Raw genomic sequence first — 25,657 nt, 5'->3', positions numbered from 1 at the left:
GTTTCTCAACTTGTAAATTCAAATGGTCATTTGTTTTCTTATTCTGAATTCTTAACTAAATATTGTATTCCTGTCACCCCACGAGACTTTGCCATAGTGATGGATGCCATTCCCAGTGGAGCTATTGCATTTTTGAAAAACTCAGGCGATTCTTTACTCTCTTCTACCTCCTGGTTACAGCCTTGTGAGACAGCAATAGGGAAGATCTGTTTTTTATCTAGTCCCTCTCTTAGGAATAGAAAGATTAGACAACTTTTTCAGAATGATATTATTACTGTCCCTTCTATAATATCATATTGGAGTAATTATTTTAATGATATTCCTTGGAAGAAAGTGTGGACTCTGTCAAACACATGACTAATCACTAATAAGGTTAAAGAGGTATCATTCAAGTTGCTACATCGATTCTACCCTGTCAATCTTTTTATCAAATTTTTTTTTCCAGAGTTGGATCCTTTATGCTCCTTCTGTGGAATGGAAGACGAGTCTATACCTCACCTTTTTTGGGATTGTGTTCATGTAGCTACTTTTTGGGAAAAATTTTGCCTGTTTGTACGTACTTCCTTATTAGTCAATTTTTCTATGGAGTTTAAGGATGTATTATTTGGTTGTTATAACTCTGATAAAAATCTGAAAGACAAGTATTTTCTTGTAAATCTTTTTATTTTTCTAGCCAAGTTTTCTGTACACAAGTGTAAATTTTTGTCTATCAAACCTATTTTTATTGTCTTTTGTAATGACCTTAAATATTACTTGAGTACTATATCTTCTTCCAACAATGCCAAAGCTTTAAAATCAGTTACATTATGCACAAAGTATAATATTTATGCTTTTTATAATGTAAACAAAAGGGACTCGAGGCATGTAAATCTCTCTTAAATTTATTTAAAGGATATATTACCCCTGGCTCAATTATTATTATTTTTTAAATGTTTTTATTTATTTATTATTATTATTATTATTTTTTTATTATTATTTTTTTTTTACTTTTGTCTATTTTACTTACTTTTTACTTTACTTGCTCTTTGTCTACTGTTGATAATTATTTGTTTTTGTAGATGAAACTGTATTTGCTGCTATGTTTGTTCAATAAAAAAAAAAAAAAAAAAAAAACTTTTCGAAACTTGTGACAAACCGGAAGAGGTTTTTTTTGGAACAAAAATACTCCTTCAAACGTACAACTTAATTTTTGAAACTTTGTCCATGTTTAGCATGGGAATCCAACTCTTTAACAGTGTAAAAAACTCAGTATGCATGAAATAGCATTTCACCCCCCCCTTTAAATATATACAGGGTTAGAATACACACACACACACACACACACACACACACACACACACACACACACACACACACACACACACATATATATATATTTTTTTATTTTTTTATTTTTTTGACAGCTCTGCAGTTCACTCAATTCATTTCACGAACAGGACTTTTATTTCGCTCTGGCGATGTGACGTCATAAGGCTGCGCGCGCTCCCGCGTCTGTGATGCGGATGAAGAAAGGTGTGTGTGATTTTAATAATTTAATTTGTTTAAATCGATACAACTACTTCAGATAACTATATATGAAGTTTAGAAATGAATTGTTACCGACTGTATTACTGTACTGCTTTATTAAGTGTTATTAATGAAGGGTATTGTGTGGCTAAAACACTGCTGATCTCTTTCAGGAATTGTAGTGAGTCTTTTCCAAAAAAATAAAATAATAGTGAAACAGATTGGTTATATAATTTTCATTTTGATATATTTTAAAATATAATTGAAATAGATTTTACACACTTTAAGCAGTATTGTATCTCATATCAAATATCACATTTTTTTAACAAGGTATGGCATATCGCATTTTTCTTCAATATCTTCAATATTGCACAGCCCTAGTTAATTCATATAAAAATGGTGGTCTTGATTATTTAGATTTTTCTGTCTTAAAAACACTTTCAAAATAACCTGAAGAAAAAACCCTTCTTCAATGTCTAGTTCTGTTTTTGACCAACTTTTAAATTGTCAGCTATTTATGAAAACCTGGTCTGATAAAGGGATTCCTTTGGTAGGACTGTTGTTGAATTCTCAGGGGTATTTAATGGCTTACGATTAATTTCTTTCATATTTTAATTTCCATGCAACCCCAAAATAATTTCCCTCTGTAACTGGAGCTATCTCTTTTAGTTTTGATTCTTTATGAAGAGGTTTTTCAGACTCTTAACCTGCTTCTTTACTTAACCCTGCTGGCACTAATAATTAGAGAAAAGTTTGGGTATTACCTAATTATCTCATTACAAATCAAATTAATTAAATTTAAGATACTGCACAAATTTAACCCTGTTAGCATATTTTAACCAGATTTGTTGAAGATAAATTGTTCACTCTGTTCATCACACCCAGAAACCTCATATTTTCTGGCATTGTCAATATACAAAGAGGTTATGGTGGGAGGTTTATAGACTTATAAATGACAAAGTGTTGTGCAAATTTCTTCCACTATATGAACGTGTATTTGGCATTTTGAGCTTTGACGAAGTTTGAAAATGAGGCTTACATTATCAGTCTCTTGATTATACTTGTTAAGTTTCATATTCATTAGGGATGTAAACCCTTATGAAAATGAACCATGGTTTAATTATAGTAAAACTGTAGTAACCATGGTTTTTTGGCATGTCGACTACCATTTTATAACCACAGATTTACTACAAATACCGTGGTTAAACTATGGTTAATATAGCAAAACCATGGTTACCACTATAGTAACCATGTTTTTTTTTTTCTTAATAAAACCATGGTTAATTTTCATAAGGGAAGCGTCGACGTCATCGATTACATCGACTACAAAAATACGTCGATGTGCGTGAAATGCGTCGACGCGTCACACTGTTTTTTTAACGTTAAATTTCGCGTAATGGCATACTGGGAATGGAGAAAGTTGCATTCTATCACAAAAACAGAGACCACTTTTATCAAAAGGATGGGAATACTTTAAACAGACGATAACTAGCACGAGCACTTCAGAGGAAAACATCTTGGCGCTCTCCGGTGTTATGGTTTAACTGGTTACTGTGTGATCTGGTGACCAACTTCCTGCTTCAGGTCTGATATTCTTGCGCTTGTGGCATTCTGAAAAGTTGAGATGTTTTTAACTCGATGCGGTGCGGATGTGCCTGGAAAAAACAAGCGCGTCGCGACCGCGTAGCTTCCATTATGAGCGCACTTATCGCGCCTACATTGGAAATAACGAACTTGAGCGCGCAAAAGACGTGATATGTGAACAGCCCCTTAAAAGACAGCGTGCCGCGAGACAACAGTCACAAACCACCGAGCTACCCCGAATCAGCTCCAGATCTCTGGAAACCATGCTAAACCATAGCAGAACCCTGACTACATTTTATGGTTTGTGATGCTAAAGAACATTTCATGACGTCTCAGACAACTGTACATTCATGGCTACTGTGGTATATAACCGCTATCATAAGCTCATATTTACCATAGTAAAATAATTTTCTTTGCCTCTTGATTATTTTATACTGTAAAAACTTCAACCACATTGGTTAAAAATGAATAAAGGTTGAAATATTATATTAGAAGTTGTACTAATATTTGTTTGTAAAGTTATCCAAAGGATTCATTGGCTAATAAAAAAAGAACATTAGATTAATTATTTATTGTAATAAAAATAATCGTTAGATTAGTCGACAGAAAAAATAATCGTTACTTGCAGCTCTAGTTTGAGATCGTTTTACTTTGTTGATTGTTTTTTGGCACGGAGAACGCTGAACGTTGCATCTTTTTGTGGTGCTTTCTGGTTGTTGTATTTTAAAACACAATTGCAATGTTTTCAACTGACATGGCATTTGAAATAAAATGATACCAAACATGACTTTGTTGTGCGTTTGATCCTGCTAGATTCTGTTCTAGAAAACGTCAGACTTTGAATGTTTGCGTTCCGTTCACTGATATATATATATTATAGATCAGTGGTTCCGTTAGGCCTATTTGTTTTAAAAAATCTGGCATCTAGTGCAGCGTGACAGTTAGGGGTGTAACGATTCACTCGTTTTCTCGATGCATCGATTACAAACCCGGACGATTCATATGCATCGATCTCGGACAGTAATCGATTCAAAACGCTAAGAATCTAATTAATCACGATTTTCATAGCGATTCAATGCTTTCAATATATATACACTTTAAATTACTACACACACTAATTAATGGAGACCTTGAACAGTGTTCGTGCCTCTTATATGTCCTTCACATGCTCCACTATTACCACCTGAGACTGTCACAGGATTGCGCTTGTGATCTGTTCGTCTCAGACGTAGCTGACGTGCGATCTTTAGGACTGGTGGCCAGTAATACTAAAGTGAAGTAGATTTACTTTTCTGTAGTTTTTCAATGGCTCTCTGCATCTTACCGACGGCGTTACCTGAGCAGTCGAAAGCTGTATTTATTGCATAGACGGAGCAGAAATGTGTCTAAATCATAGGTACAGTTCCATTGAATGATAAATGTGTTTTAACAATGCTTATGAACCGAATTAACAAAGCAAACTGTTAAAATAACAGTATTAATGACGACCTTGAAATAAGAGGGTAAGGTTTATCTAAAAATCAGATGCATGAAAGTTGTGTTCGTTGCTTTAGCAATCAGACATCTGGCGCGTTTTCTCTCAGAATCATCATTCGATGATGGAGAGGAAAAGTTAAATGGGTACTTTAGCATTTACAGTGAATGAGAAGTGATCTCGTTCTCATAGACGTGCCAGGCTTTATCTGCAGTTAAACTGAATAAAATCAGAATGAACTGATGAAACGTAAAAAAAAAACCTCCCACAATAAATAAAAATTATGAATGATGCAGTGCTAATTGACATATCATTTATTACAGTACAGAAACTATAAAGTATATTTTCTACCTAATTCTGTGCAGAAAATTAAAATAATTGCTAATTAAATTTAGCCTAGTATATAAAACAATCATAAAATTGCCATTAGAAAAAAAAATATTGATTACAAATAATTGATTATTGTCCAGCAGTGTATTTGATTTCTTACAGCTAATTAAACCTAATAAAAAAAGAGAATTCCTTGTAAAAATAATAATAATAATAATAATAATAATAATAATAATGATGATAATATATAGGCTACATGCATAAAATGATTGTATTTGACATTTCTGTCACTTCTGAAATCACCTTTATTTATATAGTGCTTTAAACAAAATACATTGCGTCAAAGCACTGAACAACATTCATTTGGAAAACAGTGTCTCAATAATGCAAAATGATAGTTAAAGGCAGTTCATCATTGAATTCAGTTATGTCATCTCTGTTCAGTTGAAATGGTGTCTGTTTTTACTTGCAATCAAGTCAATGATATTGCTGTAGATGAAGTGACCCCAACTAAGCAAGCCAGAGGCGACAGCGGCAAGGAACCGAAACTCCATCGGTGACAGAATGGAGAAAAAAACCTTGGGAGAAACCAGGCTCAGTTGGGGGGTCAGTTCTCCTCTGACCAGACGAAAACCAGTAGTTCAATTCCAGGCTGCAGCAAAGTCAGATTGTGCAGAAGAATCATCTGTTTCCTGTGGTCTTGTCCCGGTGGTCGTCTGAGACAAGGTCTTTACAGGGGATCTGTATCTGGGGCTCTAGTTGTCCTGGTCTCCGCTGTCTTTCAGGGCAGTAGAGGTCCTTTCTAGGTGCTGATCCACCATCTGGTCTGGATACGTACTGGATCCGGGTGACTGCAGTGACCCTCTGATCTGGACACAGACTGGATCTCGTGGCCACGGTGACCTCGGAACAAGAGAGAAACAGACAAATATTAGCGTAGATGCCATTCTTCTAATGATGTAGAAAGTACGGTGTTATGTGAAGTGTTTCCGGTTCCGGTTTACCTAATTAATGCAGCCTAAAAATCCTTTAACGGATTTGGATATTAAAAGCATATTAGTATGTTATGTGTATGCCAGGTTAAAGAGATGGGTCTTTAATCTAGATTTAAACTGCAAGAGTGTGTCTGCCTCCCGAACAATGTTAGGTAGGTTATTCCAGAGTTTAGGCGCCAAATAGGAAAAGGATCTGCCGCCCGCAGTTGATTTTGATATTCTAGGTATTATCAAATTGCCTGAGTTTTGAGAACGTAGCGGACGTAGAGGAGTATAATGTAAAAGGAGCTCATTCAAATACTGAGGTGCTAAACCATTCAGGGCTTTATAAGTAATAAGCAATATTTTAAAATCTATACGATGTTTGATAGGGAGCCAGTGCAGTGTGGACAGGACCGGGCTAATATGTTCATACTTCCTGGTTCTAGTAAGAACTCTTGCTGCTGCATTTTAGCTGTAGTTTGTTTACCAAGCGTGCAGAACAACCACCCAATAAAGCATTACAATAGTCTAACCTTGAAGTCATAAATGCATGGATTAACATTTCTGCATTTGACATTGAGAGCATAGGCCGTAATTTAGATATATTTTTGAGATGGAAAAATGCAGTTTTACAAATGCTAGAAACGTGGCTTTCTAAGGAAAGATTGCGATCAAGTAGCACACCTAGGTTCCTAACTGATGACGAAGAATTGACAGAGCAACCATCAAGTCTTAGACAGTGTTCTAGGTTATTACAAGCAGAGTTTTTAGGCCCTATGATTAACACCTCTGTTTTTTCTGAATTTAGCAGTAAGAAATTACTCGTCATCCAATTTTTTATATCGACTATGCATTCCATTAGTTTATCAAATTGGTGTGTTTCACCAGGCTGCGAGGAAATATAGAGCTGCGTATCATCAGCATAACAGTGAAAGCTAACACCATGTTTCCTGATGATATCTCCCAAGGGTAACATATAAAGCGTGAAGAGTAGCGGCCCTAGTACTGAGCCTTGAGGTACTCCATACTGCACTTGTGATCGATATGATACATCTTCATTCACTGCTACGAACTGATGGCGGTCATATAAGTACGATTTAAACCATGCTAATGCACTTCCACTGATGCCAACAAAGTGTTCAAGTCTATGCAAAAGAATTTTGTGGTCAATTGTGTCAAACGCAGCACTAAGATCCAATAAAACTAATAGAGAGATACACCCACGATCAGATGATAAGAGCAGATCATTTGTATCTCTAAGGAGAACAGTCTCAGTACTATGATACGGTCTAAATCCTGACTGGAAATCCTCACATATACCATTATTCTCTAAGAAGGAATATAATTGTGAGGATACCACCTTTTCTAGTATCTTGGACAGAAAAGGGACATTCGAGATTGGTCTATAATTAACAAGTTCTCTGGGGTCAAGTTGTGGCTTTTTTATGAGAGGCTTAATAACAGCCAGTTTGAAGGTTTTGGGGACATATCCTAATGACAATGAGGAATTAATAATAGTCAGAAGAGGACCTATGACTTCTGGAAGCACCTCTTTTAAGAGCTTAGATGGTATAGGGTCTAACATACATGTTGTTGGTTTAGATGATTTAACAAGTTTATACAATTCTTCCTCTCCTATAGTAGAGAATGAGTGGAACTGTTCCTCTTATCAATGATGGCTACACCCCTGGTATGACAAAATGTTAGCTTAAACATAATACTCTTGTAGAGATTTCAGTTCAATAAAGAGGAAGGAGACCGGAGTCGGCGTACGGGGCTCGTAGGATATTTTATTTAGTTGAATAAAACAAAAATAAACAAACGCGGCAGGTGCGCGCACTTCACGGACGTTTCACTCTGGAAGTCTTTGTTTCTCGCGCTAGATACCAACGTGTGATTCGCGCGTTGGTATCCTTCATGCGGTGGAGCCACAGGAGGGGCGCGTGGTCCGAGCAGAGGGTGAACTCCCTTCCCAGGAGATAGTAGCGAAGGGTGAGAACCGCCCACCTGATGTCCAAGCACTCCTTCTCTATGGTGCTGTACTCCCCCCCCACCTCCTGGGACAGGACCGCGCCCAGCCCCCTGTCCGATGCGTCAGTCTGTAAGAAAAAGGGGAGAGCAAAATTAGGAGAGTGCAGGAGCGGCCCGCCACACAGAGCAGCCTTAACCTGGGTAAAGGCCTGTTGGCACTGCTCCGTCCACTGGACCCTATCTGGCACCTCCTTTTTAGTGAGGTCAGTCAACGGGCTGGTGAGGTCCGAATAACGAGGAATAAACCTCCTGTAATATCCCGCCAGCCCCAAGAACTGCCTCACCTCCTTTTTGGTCTTGGGCCTGGGGCAGGTTGCAATTGCTGCCGTCTTATCAATTTGGGGACGCACCTGCCCGTGGCCCAAGTGGAAGCCCAGATATTTAAGTCCACCCGCTCAACTGCGCACTTCTTTGGGTTGGCCGTTAGCCCCGCCCGTCTCAGCGCCCTGAGGACCGCCCTCACATGCTCCATATGCCGCTGCCAGTCCGCACTATAGATGATAATATCATCCAGGTAGGCCACCGCATATGCAGCATGGGGCCGCAGCACTCGATCCATGAGACGCTGAAACGTAGCCGGGGCCCCGAACAAGCCGAAAGGAAGTGTAACAAATTGGTGTAATCCAAACGGCGTGGTGAAGGCTGTCTTTTCTTTGGACATGGGAGATAAGGGGATCTGCCAAAACTCTTTATTAAGTCCAATGTCGAGATTACACCCATCGCCAGCATGGCCTCTAATTCAGTCTGAACTACCTTTTTCTTGTGTTCACGCAATCTATATGGCCGGCTGCGAATTACGACACCCGGCTCTGTCTCAATGTGGTGCTGAATCAGGTCCGTACGACCAGGTAGGGGCGAAAACACGTCTGCAAATTCTACCTGCAAACGCGCAATGTCAGTGAGCTGCGAGGGCAAGAGGTGGTCCCCTCCTAGGGCCAGTGCGAGAGATTTTTCTTTAATAATCGCTTCTGGTCCGAGATCCTCCTCCCCACTCACTGCCGTCGCTAGCAACACTGACTCCTACCCGCTCCATTTTTTAAGGAGGTTGAGGTGGTAGATTTTCCGTGAGTCGCCTCTATCTGTTCGTACTACCTCATAATTGAGATCTCCTATCCGTCGTGTGACCTCAAAGGGTCCTTGCCACTTGGCTAATAATTTGGAGCTAGAGGTTGGCAGTAATACGAGCACTTTATCTCCCGGTGCAAATTCTCGCAGCTTAGTCCCCCGGTTATACAGCTGGCTTTGTCTGTCCTGGGCCTGAAGCAAATTTTCCATAGAGAGCCGCCCCAGTGTATGGAGTTTTGCGCACAGGTCCAGGACGTATTGAATTTCATTTTTGCTATCCGAGCGTCCGTCCTCCCAAGTTTCTTTCAGGACGTCCAACACCCCCCGGGGCTGACGTCCGTAAAGAAGCTCGAAGAGGGAAAACCCCGTGGAGGCTTGGGGGACCTCGCGCACAGCGAATAAGAGGGGTTCTAGCCAACGGTCCCAATTTTTCGTGTCTTCTTGTACGAACTTCCGGATCATGGTTTTTAATGTGCGATTAAACCGTTCGACCAGGCCGTCGGTTTGTGGGTGATAGACGCTGGTACGCACCGCTTTAATGCCCAACAATCCGTACAATTCGCTTAATGTGCGTGACATAAACGCGGTGCCCTGGTCTGTGAGAATCTCCTTTGGGATTCCCACGTGGGAGATTAAGCGAAACAGTGCGTGTTTGAGGGTTTTGTCTTGGGATTGTTCCAGGGCAAAGTCATCGCGACTGGAAAGGTTTAGCCTCGCCACACCGCTCGGTTCCCCTGAGACCACCCCGCTAGGTCCTACGCAACGCCAGCAGGCCGGCCCAGGCCGTGGGTCAGGGGATTGGCGTGGGGAGGCAGCAGAAGGCTCCTCACACCCCTCACTTTGAGGTGCAGCCATTCCCCGGGCAGGGCCTCGCGCCCCCGCTGCAGGCTCCATCCCCATCCTCCAGCGGGGGGGCGGGCCTTGGTACGGGAGATGAACTGTTCCAGCACCACCGTGTTGATGATGGTCTCTGCGTCGGTTCCTTCGGCAAACAGCCATTTGCGGCACGAGTCCTGGAACGACCGGAAGCGCTGACGACGTTGTTCGGGGCTGAGGCCGACCCTCTGGAGGATGGCTCTTCTAAGATCGGCATAGACCAGGAGGTTCGGGATGGGCAGTTGTTGAGCAGCCTTCTGGGCCTCCCCCGACAGCAGTGGGATCACCCGGACGGGCCAGCTGTCCATTGGCCACCCACATGCCTCCGCCGTCTTCTCAAAGAGGTCAAGGAATGCCTCCGGGTCATTGGTCGGCCCCATCTTCATGAGCGGCATGTGGGGGGCAGGGCCGGCACTGGGGGAGGCCGTCCTCATCCGCCCCTCCCGTTCCAGCAAGCTCAGGAACAGCTCGCGGTCCTCCTGCTGGGCCTGCATCATGGCCTGAAACCGGCGGTCATGGTCGGCCTGGAGATCCAGCAGGGCTTTGTGTTGTTCCTGATGCAGGCCCGCGAGCGATGTTATGATGTCCGCGAATGGCGATGTTGATGATCCTGATGGAGTCTGCATGGCGGTATGCTCTCCTTCCACCCGGGTTTCGGCACCAGTGTAGAGATTTCAGTTCAATAAAGAGGAAGGAGACCGGAGTCGGCGTACGGGGCTCGTAGGATATTTTATTTAGTTGAATAAAACAAAAATAAAACAAACGCGGAAGGTGCGCGCACTTCACGGACGTTTCACTCTGGCAGTCTTTGTTTCTCGCGCTCGGCGGCTCTCTAGCTCGTCACTCCTATGAGTCCCCGTCTCTCTCGTCTTCTGCCGGCTGTCGTTCCGCTTAAATGCTGGTTCCCCACGCCAATCACTGCAATGAGATCCAGCTGTTAATAATTTCTCACCTGAACCACTTACCGCCGCTCGTCTATTCACTCGTGCTCCTGTTGCAGACTTCGTTTAAACCACGCCTCCCCCGCCACAACTCTTAAAGCTCTTTTCTTTATTTTTTTTAACCTATGGTTCTCTAACCATAAATGCTGCTTTAATTCCCCCCCCGACTAAGCATTTAAAGAATTAAGTAGAAGCACTTAAATAATCCTGTGAATGCACTTAAAGAATGCAGAATCGAATCAAATTTAATTTGATTGTGAATCGAATCATTCTAAATTTGCAAAAATCGTTCTTGAATCTAATCGAAACCTATGAATCGAATCGAATCGCTGCCTTCCCAAAGATTCACAGCCCTAGTGGCAGTGCGTGCATGCAGATGAGGACGAGCAAGCGCGGCTTTGACTAGATTTATTTGGATGGAAATTACTGCTCATGTCTCATTCAGCACAAATCCAAATGTTTCCATATTCGCAATGTTTTTAAATGTTAATCTATTATTTATCATGTAAACTCCTTGCACATTTGCAAGTAGCAAATGTACAAGTAGTTTTGGATGTCCTTGGAACAGCATAGAGGACTGATTCTACGGTCTATTTAAACTGACCAGTGTAACCTTTTAAATGTTTAGTTTACTGTATTTTATTTTGATAATAACAGACTGCGGTGTAAGTTTGAATCGCTAGAATATACGTGTGCTCCAGCGATTGAAACAGCTGAGACATAAAAATAATTAAAAAAAAAACCTTTTTTGCAAAAGTGTTTACTCTTATTTGTGCAAACTCACAATAAAAACAGAAGAGTTGTGCTCTTATAGGGTTAGGGAAATGTTAGATTGTGACCATGCCTCTGGATGCCGTTCGTGATATAGCCTTCATTTATGTGGCTTTGTTCTGGTTTGCCGGTTTCTTTTATAATCTTTCACATTTTATCGCATCTCTTACTGTGTGTGGTAAACATGGGAAGGGAAATTAAAGATTTCATGAATTAAGAATCCATTCTATTTATTAATTTGTTCCCTTATTTCAGTTAAATCATGGGTTATTTAGGTAACAAAATTAATGAAATATGGACAATTGTCACTAGGGATGCCCGGTATACCGGTACTGCAAAAATACTGGTATATATTATATTTCAAACAGTACAATATCATAATTTTGCTCAATTCGGTATTTGTTGCGCTGCAGTTTCGAAGTTCACCGCTAGGCGGCAGTGCGCTACCCAAACAAGACACGGGTCACTTAAAACCGGCAAAAAGTGACAACAGAGAAACAAGATGGATCGAGCTGATCCATGGAGAAGCTCATAGCTCAAGTAGCTTGAAGTCCAGTAAAAACCAAAGTCACTGCACCCGTTTACCAATAAATTTTGGAGCACTTCATGCTTCCTTCTGCTGACCAGCTATTTAAAGATGCTGATTTCAGTTTCCAGCAGGATTTGGCACCTGCCCAAACTGCCAAAAGCACCAAAAGTTGGTTAAATGACCATGGTGTTGGTGTGCTTGACTTCCCAGCAAACTCACCAGACCTGAACCCCAGAGAGAATCTATGGGCTATTGTCAAGAGGAAGATGAGAAAAAAAAGAGACTAAACAATGCAGCTGAGCTGAAGGCCACTGTTCTTTTCCACGACTTTCTAATTTATTGAGATGCAGCTGTATACCCTTGTATTTGTTGGTCAAGCATTATTAATAACAAAACTACAGGAGTAATGGAAACCTTACAGAAGGTAGTAAATCTCAAATTGTTCAAATATACATTGATACAGCAAAAGGCACATTCATTTGTTCAAGAGCTAAATGGTTAGAATTTTTTTTTTTTTTCCAACCGAGAAACGAAACTATAAAATACAAATGACCTTGTCTCTCAAAATGTATGATGTAATTACTTCAAATCCAAAATGAATTTCTAATTATATTGAATCTTCTTACTAAGAATTATATAAATCTATATTTCAAATAGATAAATGTTCTAATATGTTTGAGTCAGGTAAAAATTTGTCCCACCTATTTCAACTCAATTTCTAGACCTTTGTAATGAAAAACTAAGAAAAAGTGAGATGGTTACTGTTATGCATTTATTTTTTTTTATTTTTTTTAAATAAGTCGCCAGGTTCAGATGATCTTTCAGTGGAGTTAAAAAAAAAAAAAAAATTATGTAATATATATATATATATATATATGTATATATATATATATATATATATATATATATGTGTATGTATGTATGTATCATTAATATATGGATTCTATAAAATTTATTGATAGTAAAGTAGAAGAATTTAAGTCCGTTAATTTAAGTCTCACTTTGACTAACTCCCTCACCAGTTTACGGAAAAACTACTGAACTAGGGAGCTGATTGAGACGCAGATAGAGATTTAGTTTGGACTTATTTTTCTACTGTTATTTATTCTCATCTTAAACAGAAAAACTCAACTGAGATCCACGTGACACACCATTATAAAGATGGCCTTTAGTAGCGAGCAGCGTGAAGACAAGGAGATTGACGAAACATTTGGTGACAAACATGAAGATACTGAGAAACAAACAGGTTAGTTTCATTCAAGCTGAACTCACTCATTTGATGTAAAATCTCACAAAAATGTCAAGCTGAAAAAAAATAAAAAATATAAAAAACTTAATAGTCTGAACAAAGGAGTTATTAGACCCTCAAATCTACTTCTGAATTAAAAACAATGAAAACCCTACATTTCTGAAACTTAATTATGCAACAGTATGTAACACTCACTTTATTTTACATAAAGTGAAATGTGAGTTATTACATGTGTCTTTAATTGATTTTTTTCTTCTCATTGAAAGTGCTTTACTAACATTAACGTCCCTTAACATAAATAATGTTTAAAGTTAATTTCAGTGTTGGGCACCAGCTAGCTACAAATAACGTTACACCATTTTTCAGCAGCTTATCCAGTAGCTTGCCTACTTTTAAAACGATGTACCTTTTCCAGTAATAGACTGAACCTGCAATAGATTGAAGCAGCGCAATGTCTTCTTACAAGGTCATATACTAAACCAGTGCATTACCATCATCTTTTGGTGCTATATGTAGGGTTGGGTAGTATTTGGGTTTTTTACGATACCGGTGCCATTTCGATACTTTAAAAATGGTACCGGTGCCTTAACCGATACTTATAAAAAAAATATAAAAAAAAGAGCCACAAAAAACTTTGGATAACATTAAAGAATGTTACAAAATATTTCAAATAAATACAATCAACTCACTCCTTGGATGCTCTCATTTCCCAAGTTTCACTTACTCTAAGCATAAATGGAATAATAAATACTAATAATAAATGTATTTAATGATCTGGGTCATTGTTTAATAGAAAACCACACGCAATGTTTCTACTGTATCTCTGTCAATCACTCTGATATTTATTTAAAATGAGTGCTGTCTGTCACTGTCTTTAATCAGTTCTGTTAATGACTGTATGCTCATTATTTATAAAGTAGCAACAATTTCGTTTGTAAAGTACAGTACTGTGCAAAAGTCTTAGGCACATTAGTATTTTCACCCAAGAAAAAGGTTTTAAGCCAGTTATTTATATATTTAGCTGTAGTATCTCAGTAGAAAATCAGTTTACATTTCCAAACAATAAATTGGCCATTAATTTAAATAATCTAGTGAGATTTTTGAATGCGCAAGCAGATCGCTGTGTGAAGCACCAGCTGTTTTCAGACTGCTTGTGCATTCATTCAAAAATCTCACTAGATGATTATTAAAATTAATAGCAATGGCAAGACTTTTGCACACAAGTGTATGCATAAAGTATGTATAATTAAATTAGGTTTATTTAAATAATATATATAAAGTATGCGCTCATGTTAAGGGCTAGATTTTCGCTGGAGGAAACTGGTGTGATGATTGGTGAACGCAGCGGAGAAACAGATTGCTCCCTCGTAACCTTTTGTAAACTCTTATTTAAAGAACAAAGAACTGCACAGATACAGATATTCTAACAGTCTATAAAGACACACCTTATGTTCTCTGTTTCTGTTTGAGTCCGCTTACGCTGCTCCACCGCGGTCTGCGGATTGAAGAGCTGGCTGAAAGATGGGGAAGAGACTGGTCTGCCACTGTTTTCATATGAAATTTGAGCGGACTGACTCTGAGGCGATCTCAAATTCGTGTACACTTTATGTAATTAAATGCTATAGCCCCGCTAAAAAATGTCTAGCAATGCCCATGCTTCTTGTGTACATTTTGGAGAACCAGGACAAATATTTAAATTGATTGCTCAGGCATTTAAGAGGCACCGAAATGAGGCACCAAAATCTGCGTTCTGATTCTGTTCAGTGCATACCAGTTCCATAGGTCTCGGTACCCTACCCTAGATCACGAAGCGTCAGTAGTAAATAGAGATGTAACGATTCCAGTGATGTAGCAAACTGGTTGAAAACCAATAAATATGTGACTATTCAATTCATTTGAGATATTATATGAGTCGTGATACATTTGTGGGTGGAGTTTATGTGACGGTATCTAACTGACTGTCCTTAAAAATATCAAGATGGTTTTTTTTTTTTATCTTACCTCTGTATAATCCATATTAAGGGGGTAATATGACATTGCTACAAAGAACATTATTTTGTATATTTGGTGTAATAAAATGTGGTTTAAGGTTCAAAAAACAATATTTTCCACATAGTGTAAATTATTGTTGCTACTTTATGCCCCACCTTTCTGAAACACGTTGAATTTTACAAAGCTCATCGTTCTGAAAAGCAAGGTGTACGCTCTTTGGCCAGCTATTCAGTGCATTATGATTGTATGAATTCCTCAACCGTGTGACGTAAATGTTACACCACTTACCATACTATAATGCCGTATTCTGGGCTAGACAAGACAAAAACAATAAAACCATTATAAACAAGGCATATTGTTGCATCCAGTGGGGACATAATTACTGATTATAATGACTTATACTGTCCTTTTACATGTTGCGTATCGCATGTAAACATAAAACCATTTGTGAATGAGAAACGGCAAATAACAAGCACTACTCTACACTGCTCAAAACTCGTGTTTGGATCATCTGCGGCAAATTCTTTAAATATTAAAACAAATATACAGAGTCAGAAGTGCCAGATTGTCCTTGCAAAGTTGGAATTTCCCAACTTTATATAAACAGATACTGTAGAGTAGGCTACTCTCCCAGGAAACAGTCCTCGTCCTCAGTAAAATGCGCTGCACACATCTGAATATTTGGGTTGAACTGTTCCAGAACAGTGTTGTAAATACAGCTTAAGCACAGATTTCTAGTTGTGTCCTCTTTTGATCAAACAAAGTAGTTTCGCTTTCACAGTGAAACGCACAACGTCTCCAGAACATGGTGGCAGCGGCGACAACAGCTAGAATGAAAGTTACATATATTTTTTTGTGTGAACATTTGGGTGACTAATGTAGACATGTGGGGATGTGTTAGAATGAGCCATTTTAGGTAGGCGTGGTTGACTTTTTTTTATAAAGAGTATCTCTTTGCATTTGAAATTTTAGTCTTTGCAACTTTACAGATCTTCTTTATATACCAAGAGCTTGTTACACTCAAAAGAGAAAGGAAAAATTTTAATTACATCATATGATCCCTTTAAAGTAGAGTTTATAAGTGCAGCACTTCTTTGTTTACAGTGGTAACCAAAGAAATGCTGTAGATGACTGCATGTCTTGTCTAGATTTTGTTAACAGCAAGGCTCCCCTTTCCAACTCCTAGATGGAGAAGGGGTGCTGTTAGCGACACTCTCTATGAGCCTCAGCTCTAGACTGATCATTTCTCTTAGTGGGCATTTGGAGTGCCGAGAAGGCATTTCCTAAAATCAGCTGATTGTGCTTTCATCTCCCTTAACTTCTCTGCAAAAGCAGAGCTTCATGGAGAAAGTCTTTTCTTTTTTCCCGATAGTCTTGAGGTTTATCCACAGATGTCTTTCCTTAGTCACTATTGCCACCATTAAATGCTCAATGGAAGCAGCAGTTTGCTTGGTGGCATGGAGAGCCAAATCTGTAGTGTGGCTCAGCTCTTCTACCACCTCGGACGACAAACCTCTGCCCTTATAAAAATTCTTAAGTGTGTCAGCCCTGATAGGTTTGTAACACTGGCATGGTGTGCAAAGCACCACCAGCCTGACCTGCTGCCACATACGTCCTGCCATTCAAGTGCAAAATGCTTTTGAAGCACTACTTGAGATGTTTACGAGATACCTCATAAACATCTCCTCAACAGGGGGAATCCTCACGTATTCGCGCTCAGCCACACCCTCAAAATTAGCATAACATGCTGAAAAGGATGCAAGCAAAAGGAAAATGGTTTAGTTTAGAGTTTAGATATCTGGGAGAAGCGGAAGACTCCCAGCGGTGGGACGATCAAGACTGGCCAAAAAGCCGACTCCATTTTACCATCAAATTTCCTGGGCCCTAGGACATCAGATAAAGGGAAAGAAATGAAAAAGACACCATAAGCACTGGCATCCACTGCAAGAAGAAAATGTTTCTGGAAATTAGGTGCAACCAATACAGAAGTGTTAGCTAGAGTCAACAAATCAGTCAAAGGAGCAACTAATCTGACAAAATCCTCAATAATAACTTACTATTCCTAAGAATCGACAGACTAGCAGGTGTAGGGAATTTACCAATAGCATCAAGTTCAGCATCAATTGGTTTTAGGCAACCCTGACCCACTATTTTACCCAGATAAAAGATATACCCAGTTGCTTTGCTAAAGGCATATTTGCGCAAGGATAATGATTTAGATTGGCTTTAGCCAGATGTACAGAAAGCTCTCGAATTTGGTTTGAAGGTGTTCAGATCAGGAAGATCTAAACAAAACAACATTGTCTAAGTAAGCCTCACATTCAGACAGTACTTTATTTACCAGCTATTCAAATGTAGTGGGAGCATTTCAAACCCCAAAAGGCACTACCGTGTACTGCAGAAATCTATGGTGTGTAACAAAAGTGGAGAGTTCCTTAGCACGAGATGTCTGAGGCACTTGTCAATAACCTTTCAGTAGATTTGAATTTACTGACAATCTAGAGCCAACACGAGCAACACAAACATCAATTTTGATTCGGGGATAACCATCAGTTTTTGAAAGGTAATTATTTTCCTGCAGTCCATACAAAAATGAAATGAATTATTGGGCTTACTCACCAAGATGCATGGAGAACTCAAAGAACTATAACTAGGTTCGGCCATGTTATGGGCGAGTAAATTATCCACTTCAGGGCTTCAAACTGCGACTAAAACGGTCGCATTTGCGACCATAAATATTAAAATGCGAGTGAAGTTTTTGCTGAGGTCGCCACTGGCGACTAGGCCTATGTATTTACATGTTATCTCTTAAAAAATTGCATGTAATGCCTTTTTTCCTGATTGTTTTGCATTCACATCTTTTGTTATGTCCGCGCTTTGAGTGAATGCGCATCGAAGTTTTAGAGGGAAAAGGAGTTTTAAACAGTCCTCATCTGCCGCTCAGCAGTGCTGACACACACAGCACGTGAACCTATCATACCTTGCTCTTTACTTCTAAAGTACATAATGAACATGAATTAACATCAAAAGGTAGGCTATTTTATAAGAGATTCTACAGTACAACACTTTCAAACTGCGGAAAACGTGTAAAGCTTGTTAACATTGCTACGTAATATTAACCTCAGTAGCCTTTCGGTGTCCATCATCAGTCAGCTAGAAAAATAACTATAAAGAGGAGCATTTTGCTATATTTATGAGCTATTGAATTTTAATATTTTTACCTAACCTGTTGTCTACATAATTCAAGTCCTCCTATAAAATTTAATTTTACTAATTAAGAAAAACAGACTGAAAGTGTGAAAGACATGCACTCTTAAAAATAAAGGAGCTTAAAAGGTTCTTCACAGAACAATTTTGGTTCCACAAAGAACCATTCAGTCAAAGGCTCTTTGAAGAACAATCTCTTTCTGACCTTTTCATAATCTGTTATTGTCTTCAAATGTTAAAGGTTCTTTATGAAACCATTTAGACAGGAAAAAAAGGTTCTTCTATGGTATCATGAAGCACCTTTATTTTTAAGAGAGTATGACAACATTTACAGGATGCATTGAGGAGGACCCCAAACTATACTCAGGGGCCAAGTGATGCTTATGGTCCATGATATTGGAACAGATTTTGTTTAATAAACAACGCATCTACATCCCGCATTTTCAAGTTGGAAAAGACATTTAGCTCCCACTTTAAGTGAACCTTCATTCCCAGGTCATCTACAAGATGGATTAAAATGCTAATAAAGTCAAAAAAAGATGAGACATAAACACGTCAGTATGATTAAAAAGTTAAAATGTAAAATAAATAATTTAAATAAAACACATAAAACTTGTTTATTCTGTGGCACCTAAAAAAATCATTTGGCGCCTAAGTTTTTTTCTTATAGGAGCCAATGGCTCCTTAGTCGATTTTTTTGTTTGGAGCCCTGCACTTCTTTCTTAAGTAATTGCCTTTTTTAAGGTTGACCTGATATACGTTGTTTTACAGGTTGAGCTGTTCCAACATCAGTGTCACACTCAATGACATGAGTTCGAGTAGGGACATCAAAAAAGGAGGAAATTAACTTAACAATTCCATTTTATCTGCTTTCTCTTTTTCACGTCGTCCTTCCACTACTCCTTGAGAAGACCCGTTAATTTCCCCTGTATCTACTGGATCCAAATTCTCTACCATTTCTTCAGATACTTCTAAAGTGCCCTGACCAACTGATGAAGTTATTGATACAGTTTGAAAAAAGTTGTGACAACTGTCGGAATTGGTGCTCTGCATTTAACCCATCCAAGTTCACACACACACCACGGTGAGAAGTGAACACGCCGTGAACACACACTTGCTCAAGACCACTACTGCCATGGGTATTGAGAGTGGAAGAGAGCACTGTTCATTCACTCCCTCCCACCTACATCCTGCCGGCTCAGAGGCCCGAACCGGCGACCTTCTGGTAACTAGTCTGGCTCTCTAACCATTAGGCCACAGCTGCTCTTTCTCTGTATTAACAGACAGAGATTACATGAGTCACATATGATTATGATAAATTAATATGACAAACATATAATGTCTTCTGGCGATCAGGCATGTTTAGTAAATAGTTGTTACTGGGAAAACATTTCACAATTGTATAAGGTCCAATAAATCTACCCTGGAAAGGACCAGTCAAAACAGGAAATAAAGCCAATACTTTGTCACCTACTTGAAATTCTCTGAATTTAACCTTGCAGTTAAACAATTTCTGCATCTTCTCTTGAGATTTACCTTAATTTCATTGAGCAATAGCTCTAGATTCATATAGTCGGTAAAGAAAGCTATTTACATAATCTAAAACAATCTCTGATGGTTCAGATGTGTTCCATTTATCTGCCAAGACAGTAAAAAGACCTCTGACAGGGTTTCCAAACACTAATTATTCCTATTTCTAGGAATAAAATGCTTTCTCTCAATTTTTAAAGTCTCTCCACAAACAATTGTACAGGTGCGAATATATTTGTGCCAGCTCAGCTATTTGACACTCCAGTGTATTCAGGAGATGTTCTGTGTTCGGACCTCCGTAGAATGAGATATGAGCTGTTACTACACAGTCATTGTTAATAGAGAAGATGAGCAAATAAATGCTGAAAATGAAGTGGATTTGCGCATCTTCTCAGTTAACAATGGCTCTGTGTAGTAACCGCTGCTCTATGTGAAATCATGCACCTGATGGAATTTACCGCTGATTAGAGAACCGGCTTTACTGACGAGATGCGCATAACGATCGGCCGATCGTGATCGGAGCACCCCTAACCTCAGTCAAGGTCTTCATTACGTACAAACTAAAGGAAGGTTTCCTGCAGTTTGGAGCTTAAAGGTCCCATGATGTGGATTATTTTCTTTTTTACATTTTTTTTTCTGAGTTGTACTTCTATTGTTAGTATGATTTTTACATGTAAAAAAGGCCTTTTATATCCTGATTTTAGTCCTCTGGCTTTAATGCTCTGTTTGAAGGGGCGTGTGTGCTGTGAGACTCGGAGTAAAAGACAACTGTTATGATTGGCTGACATCTTTGCATTCGAAATGCATATTACATGTGGAACCCCTCTCAAATACTTTTACAAGGTTTTTTTTATTTTTTATTTTTATACTATTACAGCTGTCGAGATTAAAGGATTGTGGAAGAGTTGATTATAGCATTATTTTTTTTATCTTTTCCCATCACATGAAAGGCTGCAGGGATGAGCATTGAGTAGACAGTCTGTTTATCGTGTGAATACAGTGATCTCGTCATTGTAATGCATTTTCACTCACAAAATGCTTTCACCACAACTAACAGCAAATACAGTATCGACATGAATACAGTAAGAGCTTCGTTGTGCAGCATAACAGCGTCATTCATTATAACGGCAGTTTGGGCAAGTGTGCAGATCTACTCTCAATGTGTGATTGACGGCTCCGTACAATATAAAGGGAGCATTCTTTAACCGCTCTTTGTAGTTTAATCACAATTTAAATAACAGATTTGTTTCATGCTATGCTACTAAGAAAAACAATGTGAAGTTGATCGTTTAGTCACTGGCTTGATAAACTGATGCATAAACAGTATTAAATGATTTAGAAAGAAAGTCTGCGTGAACTTGAATAATTAGCTACACATCAGAAATCCCTGATCACAGATCAGGCATTAATGATTCTGTTCATTAAGGAACTCACTGCTTGTGGCGGTGCTTGTCAAATAGATATCGTAAAAGTATTTTTGTAACACCTGTGCTGACATTGCGACTGAATTAAATGTAAAAAATAAACTGAATCCATTTTCTCCAAATTCCTAACCTTTTCCCATATGACATCATTTGAGGAATATTCCAGATCGGCCCATCTGAGCTCTCATTTTCTAAAAAGGCTGAGGGAATGTCATGGGACCTTTAACTGTGCCAAATTTGCCATTTTTTGTTCCCAGTCCTGCAATTATTTACTTCTCTTCTAGTGTTGCTTTTAAGCAGGTACTAACTTCTTTTTATCTCTTTTTGCCCAAGATCTGGAAGAAGAGAGTGAAGAACTGAATGAAATACAAGATAAAGATGATTTTAAGAAACACAATTTCGTAACTGGAAAAAAATTATACAGTCGATCACAGATTGACACGACGCAGAATTTGACACGAAAAATACCTAAAAATACTGGAATAAGATGTCATTTCACCTGCCAACAATGTGGAAAGAGTTTTGATCGACAAGGAAGACTTCAAGTCCACATGAGAATTCACACTGGAGAAAAGCCTTACAGCTGCCAACAATGTGGAAAGAGTTTTGATCAACAAGGAAAACTTCAAGTCCACATGAGAATTCACACTGGAGAAAAGCCTTACAGCTGCCAACAATGTGGAAAGAGTTTTGATCGACCAGGAAAACTTCAAGACCACATGAGAATTCACACTGGAGAAAAGCCTTACAGCTGCCAACAATGTGGAAAGAGTTTCCCTTCAAAGAACAGTCTTAAAAGGCACATGATAGTTCACACTGGAGAAAAGCCTTACAGCTGCCAACAATGTGGAAAGAGTTTTGATCAACAAGGAAAACTTCAAGCCCACATGAGAATTCACACTGGAGAAAAGCCTTACAGCTGCCAACAATGTGGAAAGAGTTTTGATCAACAAGGAAAACTTCAAGTCCACATGAGAATTCACACCGGAGACAACCCTTACAGCTGCCAACAATGTGGAAAGAGTTTTGATCAACAAGGAAAACTTCAAGTCCACATGAGAATTCACACCGGAGAAAAGCCTTACAGCTGCCAACAATGTGGAAAGAGTTTCCCTTCAAAGAAATATGTTAAAAGTCACATGATAGTTCACACCGGAGAAAAGCCTTACAGCTGCCGACAATGTGGAAAGAGTTTTGCACATAAAAACAATCTTAATGGCCACATAAGAATTCACACAGGAGAAAAACCTTTCCTCTGCAAACAGTGTGGAAAGAGTTTCATTCTAAAAAGTTACCTTAAAAGGCACATGATAATTCACACAGGAGAGAAACCTTTCCTCTGCCATCAGTGTGGAAAGAGTTTCATTGAACATAGCAGCCTTAAAGTCCATATGAGGATTCACACAGGAGAGAAGCGTTTCACCTGCCAACAGTGTGGAAAGAGTTTCAATGAAAAAGGAAACCTTAGAAGGCATATGAGGATTCACACTGGCGAGAAGCCTTTCACATGCCCTCAGTGTGGAAAAGGTTTAACTCATCAAGGAAGCTTTAACAGGCACATTCGAATTCACACTGGAGAGAAGCCTTTCACGTGCCCTCTATGTGGAAAGAGTTTCACTCTTAAAAACACTCTTAATGACCACATAAAACTTCACACAGGAGAGAAACCTTTCAACTGTCAACAGTGTGGAAAGCGTTTCATTCAAAAAAGATACCTTAATATCCACATGAGGATTCACACAGAGGATAGAAGCATTACACACACACTCTGTGTGGGAACAGTTTTGCTCAACAAAGAAGCTTTAAAAGGCACATGAGGATTCATACTGGAGAGAAGCTTTAAATTCTTACACATTGTGTGGAAGAGCTCAACAAAACTAAACCTTAGCTATCACATGAACAGTAAAACCAGTGAGAAGCTGTTTACATTTGATTATTGTGGAAAAAACTTCAGAAATAATGTATCCCTTAATGAGGCTTCACACTGGAGCGAGACCTTTCATGTGACTTCAGTTTGAAATGAGTATCACAAATCAGAAAGGCCATGATCAGTAATATCACAAAACTTGGTCTATATCTATCACAATACCTGGGTGATGAATTGATTTTTATTCTATCCAATATATGGATTCTACAAGTATGGAAATATATTGTGATTTTTGTTTGCTTTTTTAACACTGACCATGGGGAAAAGTTGAATCATACAGATGTATGCGATTTATAAGATGAGTCATATTAAAAGCTATTAATCACCTCTTTCTGAGTTTTATTTTGGGAGCATCATATAGTATTGTTGTGATTTAGTTCAGTTAGTTTCCTCATCGTGGACTTTTAGTTTGTTCAGAGTCAGTTTCCAGTTTCCTTGTTCTAGTTTTCCTACCAGTCACACGTTACCATGAATACATTTACTAGGCTCCAGTTTTTTTGTATTTAGTTAACCCCTTTCACCTTTATGAATTTAAGTTGCTCAAATTTTATGTTTGCAAATTGGCTCAAGTTTGTTAAACCTTTGGAGTTAATTATAATAAATATTACCTTCATTTGGAAACTTGTCTTTTTCTTCATCTTGGATAAAATGTGACCGAATACCAGACCACACAAATTGTGTAAATATGGACTATTTGACATTACACCAAGGAGGAAAGCCAATTGAGGATTTTGTAGATTACTTCTTGGAATTATGCCATCAGGTTTGTTGGAATGAGTACACTATGAAGAGGGACTTTTAAACAGCTTCAAATAATGCTGCTGGGAAACATATATAGAGAGTGAAGGATGGACTGTATAGACCAATGTTACATTTGTCTGTTTTAAGTGTATTTAGAGTGAAATTATCTTATTTTCTATCTTATCTTGATGTTTTGTCTGTTACCACCTTTACCAGGGTCCTGTTTCTACCCTGCATGTTTGTTTGGAGGTAGTTCACATCTCTAACACATTGATGGCTCGTTGTGAGGGGTATTGTTCATTATTTGTTAAATACAACAAGAAATTGCATGTCTGATCCAGCTGTCAGTACACACTCCATAGTGATTCCTGACGGTTTTAGAGAATAATTACTCCTTGCCGCTCCTCTGTTGTTTCAAAGTACAACGGCGAACACAGAAAGTATAAAAGCCTCGTCCGTTTGGGAAGGAGTGTTCGCAGTCAGCAGAGGCTTGAGAAGCGGAGCCAGGCGAAAGTATAAATCCATCTTAAATTTGTTTGTTGTCATCGTATAAATAATGCCGCGAGTGTGGCTTGAGAAAGTGATGTCGGTTGTGTTTGCGCAGTGGGACACAGGAAACAGAAATACTGCAAAATAATAATAACGAGACTAACTGAGAAGAAAAATCTGAATAGACGGCTTTGTGCGGGGGCATGGTCACATTAGAAGATAATGAAGGGAGACATTGAAAATGTTTTAGTTTAAAAGTAGACATGTCAAGCTTTCTATAGATATTTCTCTCATGTCTCTTTGTTGAGTATTCACTGAGTCAGTTTATTTTAATGACGGGTTTGTAAATGAAGATCAGCGCAGACCAAGGCTGCAGACAGTACACCTTGTTATCTTTATTTTATAAGTGCACAAAGTTTTGTTGTTGATTATGTCTGTATACAAAAAAGTAGACCTTTTACAGATTCGGTTGATGTATTGCTCTTATCTGTACGATCAAAACTGAAAGTCTAATTTAAGTTCTTTTCGGGGTTATGAGGAAAAAAAATCATATACACATTTACACGCGTATACACGTTAATCGACTTCAGAGGGTTAAAAGCAGTGTTGCATTATCCTTTTTTCTTTTTAAAAGAAATCTAGAGGCAGAATTTTGGACCAGATAAAGGTGGGGAATCTGAGCTTTAGAAATTGCACAGTATAATGAGTTATAGTAATCAGTACAGTACAGAGTATAGTAAAAAGCTAGCACGTCTTATCAGTGAGGAAATGTTTAATTTTTACAAGTATACTGAGCTGATGAAAACTGGACTTAATCACAGTGGAAATTTGTTTTTCTACTTTTTAATGAGTTCTCTAAAATAACACCCAGATTCTGTACCTGTGAAGACCTAAAATCCAATAGGGTTCTTGGGTCAAAATTAAATGCTTTCATATTTTCTGAATGGCCAAAAACAATAACTTAAGTTTTCTCCTCATTTATGGATAACATTTTTTGAGATAACCATGATTTAA

At 38.7% G+C, this 25,657-nt stretch overlaps 1 protein-coding gene across 3 annotated transcripts; it reads left to right on the top strand.

Annotated features, from left to right (window-relative positions):
- Positions 1-1,410: 1,410 nt before the first annotated feature.
- LOC113047446 (gastrula zinc finger protein XlCGF57.1-like) lies at positions 1,411-23,740 on the top strand. 3 transcript variants are annotated; one of them, XM_026208818.1, is made up of 3 exons: positions 1,411-1,512; positions 13,206-13,330; positions 21,820-23,740. In XM_026208818.1, the coding sequence occupies exons 2-3, from the start codon at positions 13,246-13,248 to the stop codon at positions 23,301-23,303; spliced, it is 1,569 nt and encodes a 522-aa protein (XP_026064603.1). In that variant the 5' UTR covers positions 1,411-1,512; positions 13,206-13,245; the 3' UTR covers positions 23,304-23,740. The 3 variants fall into 3 exon arrangements, with proteins under 3 accessions (XP_026064603.1, XP_026064604.1, XP_026064605.1); XM_026208819.1 differs by lacking the exon at positions 13,206-13,330 and having other exon boundaries at positions 1,468-1,512; XM_026208820.1 differs by lacking the exons at positions 1,411-1,512; positions 13,206-13,330 and adding an exon at positions 19,530-19,757.
- Positions 23,741-25,657: the final 1,917 nt, after the last annotated feature.

The sequence above is a fragment of the Carassius auratus genome, chromosome 28 (genome assembly GCF_003368295.1).
Source record: "Carassius auratus strain Wakin chromosome 28, ASM336829v1, whole genome shotgun sequence".
NCBI classification, from domain to species: Eukaryota; Metazoa; Chordata; class Actinopteri; order Cypriniformes; family Cyprinidae; genus Carassius; species Carassius auratus.
Note: the sequence above shows the minus strand (reverse complement) of the source record. Positions and strands in the feature narration are given on the sequence as shown.

Bases quoted from the DNA above. Each gene is read 5' to 3' on its own strand.
- LOC113047446 (XM_026208818.1), top strand. From the start codon at position 13,246: ATGGCCTTTAGTAGCGAGCAGCGTGAAGACAAGGAGATTGACGAAACA. The intron at 13,331-21,819 runs GTTAGTTTCATT...TTTTTGCCCAAG, and splicing joins AGATACTGAGAAACAAACAG to ATCTGGAAGAAGAGAGTGAA.